At 36.1% G+C, this 9,260-nt stretch overlaps 1 protein-coding gene across 2 annotated transcripts; it reads left to right on the top strand.

Moving 5' to 3' along the window:
• Positions 1 to 293: 293 nt before the first annotated feature.
• LOC131154205 (protein NDL1-like) lies at positions 294 to 7,778 on the top strand. Of its 2 annotated transcripts, XM_058106819.1 has the most exons (11): positions 294 to 515; positions 667 to 766; positions 943 to 1,040; positions 1,166 to 1,254; positions 4,400 to 4,460; positions 4,548 to 4,634; positions 5,238 to 5,315; positions 5,394 to 5,450; positions 5,783 to 5,838; positions 6,328 to 6,463; positions 7,093 to 7,778. In XM_058106819.1, the coding sequence occupies exons 1-11, from the start codon at positions 456 to 458 to the stop codon at positions 7,333 to 7,335; spliced, it is 1,065 nt and encodes a 354-aa protein (XP_057962802.1). In that variant the 5' UTR covers positions 294 to 455; the 3' UTR covers positions 7,336 to 7,778. The 2 variants fall into 2 exon arrangements, with proteins under 2 accessions (XP_057962802.1, XP_057962801.1); XM_058106818.1 differs by having other exon boundaries at positions 298 to 515; positions 6,328 to 7,778.
• Positions 7,779 to 9,260: the final 1,482 nt, after the last annotated feature.

Raw genomic sequence — 9,260 nt, 5'->3', positions numbered from 1 at the left:
TAGCTGTCGAGCGGCGTCTTTTTGATGGGACGTCCTTGTCACCGAAAAGACCAAAATGCGTTTCCAGCAAAATGCCGCCACTTGACCGTTTTATCCACATTAACGGTCACCTCCACAGCTCCCCTCCGGAAATATGTGAAAAATCAACCGGGGTCAAAATGTCGACCCATGGACAAGTTAGTCATTTTGCTGATGGGTGGCAGGCTGTGCTGTAATTCTGATTCCTCTTTGAGGGTGTTTTCGTAATTCGGCTATTATCCTAAAATTTGGCAAGCTTGGAGCGTAAGAAAAACGAGTCATATGACTCGTAGGGAAGAGAGACCGACACACAGAGGAGTGGGAGTGGAAGTTGAAGAGGAAAGAATTTTTTTTTTCTTTCATTTATTGGATAAAATTAATGGTCACCCAGTGATTTGGTTTCTACTTGGTGCATTGTTGGTGGGAAGAACTGAGTTATGGGTGATTCAAGTGGTTCAGTTTCTGTTGATATAGAGATGATTCCTTTCGGGGGAAAGGTAACTGTCAAAAACCAACACACCCACCAAGAAACATTCATCTTTCCTTCAATGCATATCTTAAATCTTTCTCTCCAGGGATTTGTGTGTCTGTGGGTTGTTTCTTTTTGTTCATAGCTTTTTTTTTTTTCCTGGCTGATAAATCTTGCAGGAGTGTCTGGTGAAGACGAGCAAAGGTTCAGTCTCTGTTTTCATTTGTGGAGATCAAGAAAAGCCTGCTATTATAACATACCCAGATGTTGCTCTTAACTGTATGCTTCATTTTCAATTCCTTTTTCTGCAGATTTATGCTAATTTTTCACATGTTCTTGGAGATGGCATTAACGGGTTCTGTTGCTTTAATTAAAATATTTTTTAGGAATTTTAGAAATGATTTTTTTTTTAATAATTTGCTTCGGGGCGCTTTTTTACTTTCTGGGGTTTTCAGACATGTCCTGTTTCCAAGGCCTCTTCTTTTGCCCTGATGCGGCTTCTTTGTTGCTTCACAACTTCTGCATTTACAACATCGACGCACCGGGGCATGAGGTCAGTGTCGCCTATTTTCTGCTCTTATTTGTTGTGTGAATGTGTAATTATCATTAATTTTTGGGGATTTATTTTAGTGATTTTAATGGGGTTTCTCTCCCAAATTTGTTTAAGAGTTTTTGCAGTTGGGAGCTGCAGCAATTTCTTCAGATGTGCCATTGCTTAGTGTTGATGACCTTGCAGACCAGGTGGCCGAAGTGCTCGACTTCTTTGGGTACGCAAATAACTTGTATGCTGTACTTGTTCCCTTTTTGTTTTAAGTTTGAAACAATGGAACTAACCCTGGAGAGGATTTTTTATCCTTATAGGGTTGATTTTTCTGTTGCTTTGGATTTGTAATATAGAGATTTAACTTCTGAAATAGCCCCATAATTGATACTATTATTTAGATGATTGTATACCGTCTGTCAGCCCTTGATTTTCATTTATGAGTGTGACATGGAAAATGTGATTGTGATAATTTAATTTTGCTTTCGCCCTGAAGTTGCTCCTAGACCCAAATTTGGGATGCTTACCAGTGAGTGTTATTTGTAGAATTCCTTCTGGTTGATACTGGCAAAGACAGTTCGAGTTGTTATCAAGGATTTCAATTGAGAAATGAAATGGGAATGGTACTTAAGGCTGGTGGTTTTCTAACTCTAGCAAGTTTATAAGGTGGAGTTAACATTCTCTTTGCCTTTTTTTTATTCATTCTTTCAAAAATCCCAAGGTAAAATGGCTTTACGGTCATGAGCCTACAGGTGCAGGTCTTTTATTCCTCAAAATGCCCATCTAGGTTGAAACCTGTTGCATTTGTTTCTTGGAGGCCACTGAGCTGGGTATGCCACAGGGCAAGTTGTTGCATCTGATGCTAGATGTAAACCCAGCCAGGTTCCCCCATCCCCAAGGACACTGAATCTCCCACTGCTCTTCCACCACCACCCTCCCCCCCCACCTCCCCCTCCCCAGTGTTGAGTTCTCAATTCTGCTGCCCAATCAAGACATGTTTTATTTATTTAATTTGCTAGGAAATTGTTTAATTAAACTGATAATGATATTAAAAAATAAAAAATAAACAAGTTCGAACAGATCATGACTGTGAGCCAATATGATAGTTGTTGCATCTGATGCTAGATGTAAACCCAGCCAGGTCCCCCCCATCCCCAAGGACACTGAATCTCCCACTGCTCTCTTTTGCCCCCCTCCCTCGGTGGTGAGTTCTCAGTTCTGCTGCCCACTCAAGACATGTTTTATTTATTTAATTTGCTAGGAAATTGTTTAATTAAACTGATAATGATATTAAAAAATAAAAAATAAACAAGTTCGAACAGATCCTGACTGTGAGCCAATATGATAGTTCAACTAGGAAATCTTTTTGTTTTCCCCCCGTTTTCAACCCACAGTTGTGTAGAGCAATTGGTCAGGAACCTAAGCACATATTATATTATGATTATTTCTTCTAGATCCTTGAACCGCACTTTTCATGGGTTGATGACCACTGCTTCTGATTTCCTTTCTGTCTAAGACAGTGGTCTCAAAAGATTATGAGCCTAAATGCAAGTTTCTAAGAGGATACAAGGTAAAATGTCATAAATTTGGGAGCCAATTGGGCCATTGATATAAAGAGTGATGAACCAGGAAAATGATTACACTGAAGTTCTTATGGCAAATGGACCATGCCAGGACACTAAAGGGTCTTTTGTTGAAAGGAACAAAATAATGCAGAAATCCTTCCTTACTCTAAAATGTTATTTGTTGATAGCCAAATGTGGCAAAGAGAACATCAACAACGTAAGCCTTAAGCTCCACTAGGCATTATTAGCTATGTGACTCCTTCTATGCCATTCTATGAGATCTAGTGCAATGTGCTTAAAGAGTTGCGGCAGTGTTTGGTTAACATAACCAAAAGCAATCTCAACAATATACCCATACCAATATTTGGCTCAACTCCTGCTAGGCATTTAAAAAAATTACCAATATAGGATAGAATAATCGTATTTTCAACAAAAAAGACTATGTACCAAATTAACTTCATGTCCAAAATTTCAACCATCATAAAAAAATCAACTTCAAATAATCCAATTAAAATAAAATATGTGGTTCAATATGGTCTCAAGATCTCAACCATATATTATATTATTATAAGATTTATAACATAATAATAATGTTACTTTCATTTTTATTGGCTCTTCTTTTGTTGTTGCAATAATTATTATTTGAATATGATAATAGCATGTCATAATACTACGTTATAGAGGCATTAATGTCCAACTAGCTAAAATTGTAGCGGCAATTTAGTGCTAAAAATAGAAATTCCATGGGATTGATTCCCTTAAAACTTACCCATGTTTTGTGGGTTTCCATCATTCCCAAAGCAAAGTGAGATTTTGCCATGTAAATTCCAACTCAAAGGCCCCCTAAACATCACATTCTGAGTTGCTCGAAGCTGTGAACCAAACTCCCCCAATCATTGTAAATCCTTATTCAATCATTGGTTCAATCTACGTTTGCCACCTCCCCTCCTAAAACCTCTGACATTAACTCAAATCATTTTTTTCCCTTTGTGGAGTGCTAGGTCTACATTGCAAGTTCCAAGCTTATTTACCTAATATATCTTCATTCCTACACTTATGTTATAGAGTTGTACCGCTCAACCACCTTAGAATTTTCATTTTTTCTGCATTTTCTCTTTGGATATATTGTTCCTTAGTTGTTCAACATTCCATTATCATATCTAGAATTTCTATATAAATCAAATGTTGGCCTACTAAGAAACAATATATCAAAAGAGTAACAGTTGTCGAGATGAGAATGGCATCTATATATTATTTATTGACTCCCATCTATATATCTACTACTCATTCCCGTTTTATAAGAGCTTTCTCTAAGTCAATAAAAACCATATGCAAATCCTATTCTTTTCCTTAAACTGTTCAATTAATCTTCTCAATACATATAGAGCCTATGTGGTTGATCTTCTGGTTATAAAAGTAAATTGATTATTTAAAACCCTTGTTTCAAAATATTTTTTTTCTTCAACACTTTCCCAAAGTTATATTGCATGATTTTTAAGTTCAACTGGATGATAGTTATTACACTTTTGAATTTCTCTTCTATTTTTTTATGTGGTAATAACTAATTATCTTGTGTTATTTCACAAGATAATCAGTTATTGAATATTCTGATCATATATCATGAGCATGACACTGAACTGACTGTAGAGCATTGGTACTGATGGTTTGTTTTGCATGAAGGTTATTTATATAAAAATGATTATGCTAATTGTTGAGACTTTTAAATAATAACAGATCTAGTAGTAGTTGTTTTGTTATAATACTGAGGAGTGTAACTTGGGTAGCTTGATAATCTTTTCCTATCAGGCTAAGAGAGGTTTTATGCTTGGGTGTAACCGCTGGTGCTTACATCCTCACACTTTTTGCTGTAAGTTTCCAAAAGTCACTGGCCTGTGATTAATTTGATATTCATATTATTTATCATCATCACATGTTTTCTTTCTCAATGTGGCAGATGAAATATAAAGAACGTGTAGTTGGATTAATTCTCGTTTCCCCAATTTGCAAAGCACCGTCATGGGCTGAATGGATTTACAACAAGGTCTTAATATTTATCATCTAGCAAGACCACTTTTGAAAGAATGAAATATGAATGATTAATTGAAAAATGTGCAGCTCAAGTATTAAGTAATGGGAACAGAAGGTGTGTGTCTGAGACAGACACCCATTAAAAAGTTTAGTACAGATGACCCCACAAACTTAATTGTTAATGGATGCTAAAGCTATTTGAAGGTTCAAAGATTCTTCATGATTGAGCACCTTTTGGAGGTGCCAAGAGAGTTTGTTATTGATCATCCAGTTTTCTGGTCCTTGCTCTCTTTGCAAAGTAAGTGAAATGATTTAATAGCGAACTCTCAATGACCTTAATATAAGGTTGCATTGTCCTTGTGGATTTGGTATTCCAGTCCACAACACTTTCTTTTCAATAATCGCTGGGGCAGTCTTCTGCTCCTCTTTGTTCTTTTATGAAGGAAAGTTATTGTATAGCAAACTCATCACTTGTGTTAACCCAAGGTTGCATTGCACATGTGGATTGGGTTTTATTTTTTCTTCCTCACAACACTTATCCTTTTGAGAAAACATAAGTTTAGATGGCTGTTTGAAGAACTTTGTCTGCACCATGTTGAGAGCTCTAATTTTGCAGGTATTGTTGAACCTATTATACTTTTATGGTATGTGTGGTTTACTAAAAGAGTGTCTTCTTCAGCGCTACTTCAGCAAGGTACTGTGCATTACCTCAATGTTGACTTGTTTATTGCCCTTGCTTTGGTTTTTTATTATTTCAAGTTTTCTATGGCAGGAACTTAGAAGTGGCTCTCATGGTGCACAATCAGACATAATACAGGCATGCCAAAGGGTATGAACAAGTTAATATATTATCTTTCGCGCAGTATCACTTTTTTCCATTTTTGGTTGGGAGTCAGGCTGTTAGAGGGATCATAATTATATGCATTTTTAGTTCTTTCATACTGGATAAGAACCAATTAATTGTTGTAATATTTTTATTTTATTTTCCTTTTTGCCAATTTTTCTTTTATTTAATTAATACATGGTTGCAATTAATCCGTATGTAAACAATTTCAGTATAGAAATGCGACATCATTTTAATGCTTTGTGCTGAATTTGTCTTGATTTCTCAATGCTTTTACAAACTTGAGCCAGGATTGATCCTTTTGTTTGTGTGCACAGCTACTGGATGAAAGGCAAAGTTTGAATGTCATGCGCTTTCTGCAAGCAATTAATGAGTATGTACTTGTTCCTTGTCTAATGATTGTGCTTTGTCATATTTTCCTCTTCCCTGTAAAGCTGTTTTTGTTTTGCCCCAACTTGTGTAAGGTAGAACCTGATGCATGGGCAAATGCATTCAAGTACCTTCTGATGACCATAAATATTGGTTTTTTACTGCCTATGGATTCGTGTGAGTTGCAGTGTAAAGACTTCCATTCTCTGCAATGAATGAAGTTGAATTGTGAAGAACATTATGCTATATCTAGAGGCAGTTTAGATGCAGGGGATGGTGATCAATCAAGTTTTCAATTAAATATGTCTGCATTATTACTCATTCAATGAGATAAATATGGCAGAAAGTGCCCTTTACTCATCTAAAATAAATGTGAAGAAAATATTCATAATGATGGTAGTTTTTGCAGGCATTTTATCTCGCCATTTCAACTTGCTGTTTGCCACTGCTTGGAAGGGTTATTTTGTGAATTAATTACAAAACTTATTTTCAGGAGGCACGACCTCACAGAGGGCCTAAAAAGACTGCGGTGCAAGACACTTATTTTTGTTGGTGAAAACAGTCCTTTTCGAGCTGAATCTGTATACATGAGTGCTAAAATGGACAGAAAATCCACTGCTCTTGTTGAGGTAAGATGCAATCTTCTTTTTTCCTTTTTTAATTCCTGTGATTCAAAGAACTTACTGTTTTTGGGTATCAAGGGAACCCCTGACCCTTTGCACGGAGCAGCTTGCCATTGGCCAAGCAAATGTCCTCTTGTTTTTCAGTGGAAAATGTTGAGGAATGAAATGATAATCACTCTACTCGATGTGCTAGTCACTCAATTTTTTCCTCCCACTTTTGGAGGGATTAATTTTGAAATGGAGAGTAAATCCGTTTCCTTCGCCAGTTCCTTTTCCTTTATCTTCGCCTCATATCACCCGGTCCAGATTCCTTGGAGGAGAGTGCTACTTTGAAATGTGTCCAAAATTACATCGCAGAGCTGATGTTTCGTTTTTTTGCGTAGACGTATTGCGGTGCAGATCTTTAGGGATAATGTCTTCACTGAACTCCAGCAGATGTAGACATGCCTAGAAAAGATAGATATATATTAACTGTGGTCGACATATGTTAACTTTAGTCTGCTGTACTTTCTTATAGGTTTTGTCAGGAGAAAAATAAAAAATAAATAAATAAATAAATAAATGGTTGAACGCCACAATCATATTGTATATCATAATCTGTTGACATTTATATGATAATTTGCATTTCCGAACAGGTTCAAGCATGTGGCTCACTGGTGACTGAAGAGCACCCATATGCAATGCTGATTCCCATTGAGTTCTTCCTAATGGGTTTTGGCTACCACAGGCAGCCATCTTTTGCTGCATCTTCATCAAGTAATGGTTCGAATCCCGCCAGCCCCTCGAGTCATTCCTACATAGCGCCAGAGCTTCTCTCTCCCGAGAGTCTAGGGATCAAACTGAAGCCCATTAGGACCCGTGCAACGATCGAAGTATAAATATGATGATGCAAAAAGCATCATTACTTGTCATCACTGCAGCAGAATATGGAGGCAGGACTTGCACATATGATTAATATAGCTATTTTGGGTATACTTGAATTTAGTTTAGCATATTCTTTTGTTATGTTGTATCAGTGGGGGGCGAGTTTTGGTGTTTTGGGGTGACTCTGCAATTTCATTTTATTTTTTTATTTTTCTAACTGGGCGGAGATAAAATAGAAGAAATAAATGATTGAATAAGGGGTAGAAGCATTCTTTAAAGGGAGGTGGGGAAATGTACATGTAACAATACTTCCTTTTTCATTTTGGTATTATATCAATGTTATGTAAGTTCTATATGATTGGCAGTCAGACCGAGTGTCCATACTGTGGGATCATTTGTTTGTTAAATGTCATTGGGTAATTAGAAATAAAAGATTAAAGGACTTGCCTGATGTTAATCTTAACACGCATCATTTTTGCTGGGCAATTCATAGTAATCAAGAAAGTAAAAGAGAGAACTATATAAGAGAAAGTGAATATGACTTGGTATGTTTTGCTTACAACTTTGATATCTATAGTTATACAAGGAAGTGAGGTTATCTTAACATTTCGATGTGGGACAAACTATAAACCATGTTCAATACTCCCCCTCAAGGTGAAACAAAGATGTTAGCGAGTCAAAACTTGGAGATAGCAGTATGCAATAAATTTGAGCCAACAAACTTGGTGAAGACTGTAGACATCCTAAATTTTACAAGGCTTTCCTAAAATGATTTGATGAAATAAAGGTGACTTTTAAGTCCAACTAGAGTCCCAACTTGTTTCAGTATTAGAGTCATATTTTCAAAATCAAGGTCATTTCAAAATAGTCTCACTATTTGAAGTTTCAGTATTCTAGGAAAATTTGGGGTCCTCTCCACATTGTGTTTTTATAAAAATCCTTATTTGCAAAACTAATCTCCTTAAGCGAGGATCCCACCTTTTGAGAAATAATAAGCCCTGAATATTTTAAGTCCAACCCTTTTGACTTCAATTTTAAAAGTCGATTTTAAAAGTCAAAAATTCCTAAATCGGATCTCTTGAATCTTAAATTCAAGTCTTAATGCGTGAATAAAGCCCTATTAAAAATTGAGTCTTTCAAACTAAGGGTTTTAAATCATGAATAGGATCTCCTTCATTCCTTTTTAATTTTTAGTCTCGATATCATTTAGTTGAGTCCCACAATTTCAAAGTTAAGTTCTTTCTAGTTCTAATTGTAGAGTTTGATCATGTTTTGAGTTTCAAAATTGAGTCGTGTTGAGTTCCTTTTATTTGTAATCTTCAAAGTTCAAAACCTTTTGTCAAATTTCAAAAATAGGGATCTGGTTCTTTAATTTGAGTCCTAAAATCTCGAGGTGAGTCCTACAAATTTCAAGTCAAATTTTAAATTAAATTTTCCAAAAAATTTTAGTTGCCAAATTGAGTCTGTTGGTTGGATCTTAAGGTCATACTTTATTACCGGGGGTTTCTTGGGCAAAATGGGTCAACTAAATTTTTGGTTATGGGTCAAAATCAAAAGATCGGAAAATGTCACAAGGTGTGTGCGCACGTGTGAAGCACCTGCAAACAAGCAAGCATACAAAGGAAAATAAATCATGTGATAAGATGTACAAGTCAATGTTGCAAGAAAGAATTCTCGAGGGTACATACAGGATACATCAGCCAAAAAGAAAACTAAAAGCAAAAAATATAAAAACAAAATAAAAATCAAAATACAAAAAGCAGATGCCATGCCCTCCATTCTTGTGCTGCCACCTGGGGCTCCAAAGCAAAAAATATAAAAACAAAATAAAAATCAAAATACAAAAAGCAGATGCCATGCCCTCCATTCTTGTGCTGCCACCTGGGGCTCCAAATCACCTGTGCATGGAGGAGGGAATAAAAGTTAGTGAGAAATAGAA

The sequence above is a fragment of the Malania oleifera genome, chromosome 4 (assembly GCF_029873635.1).
Source record: "Malania oleifera isolate guangnan ecotype guangnan chromosome 4, ASM2987363v1, whole genome shotgun sequence".
NCBI classification, from domain to species: Eukaryota; Viridiplantae; Streptophyta; class Magnoliopsida; order Santalales; family Ximeniaceae; genus Malania; species Malania oleifera.
The sequence above is the reverse complement of the archived record's forward strand: the minus strand, read 5'-3'. Positions and strand labels throughout refer to the sequence as shown.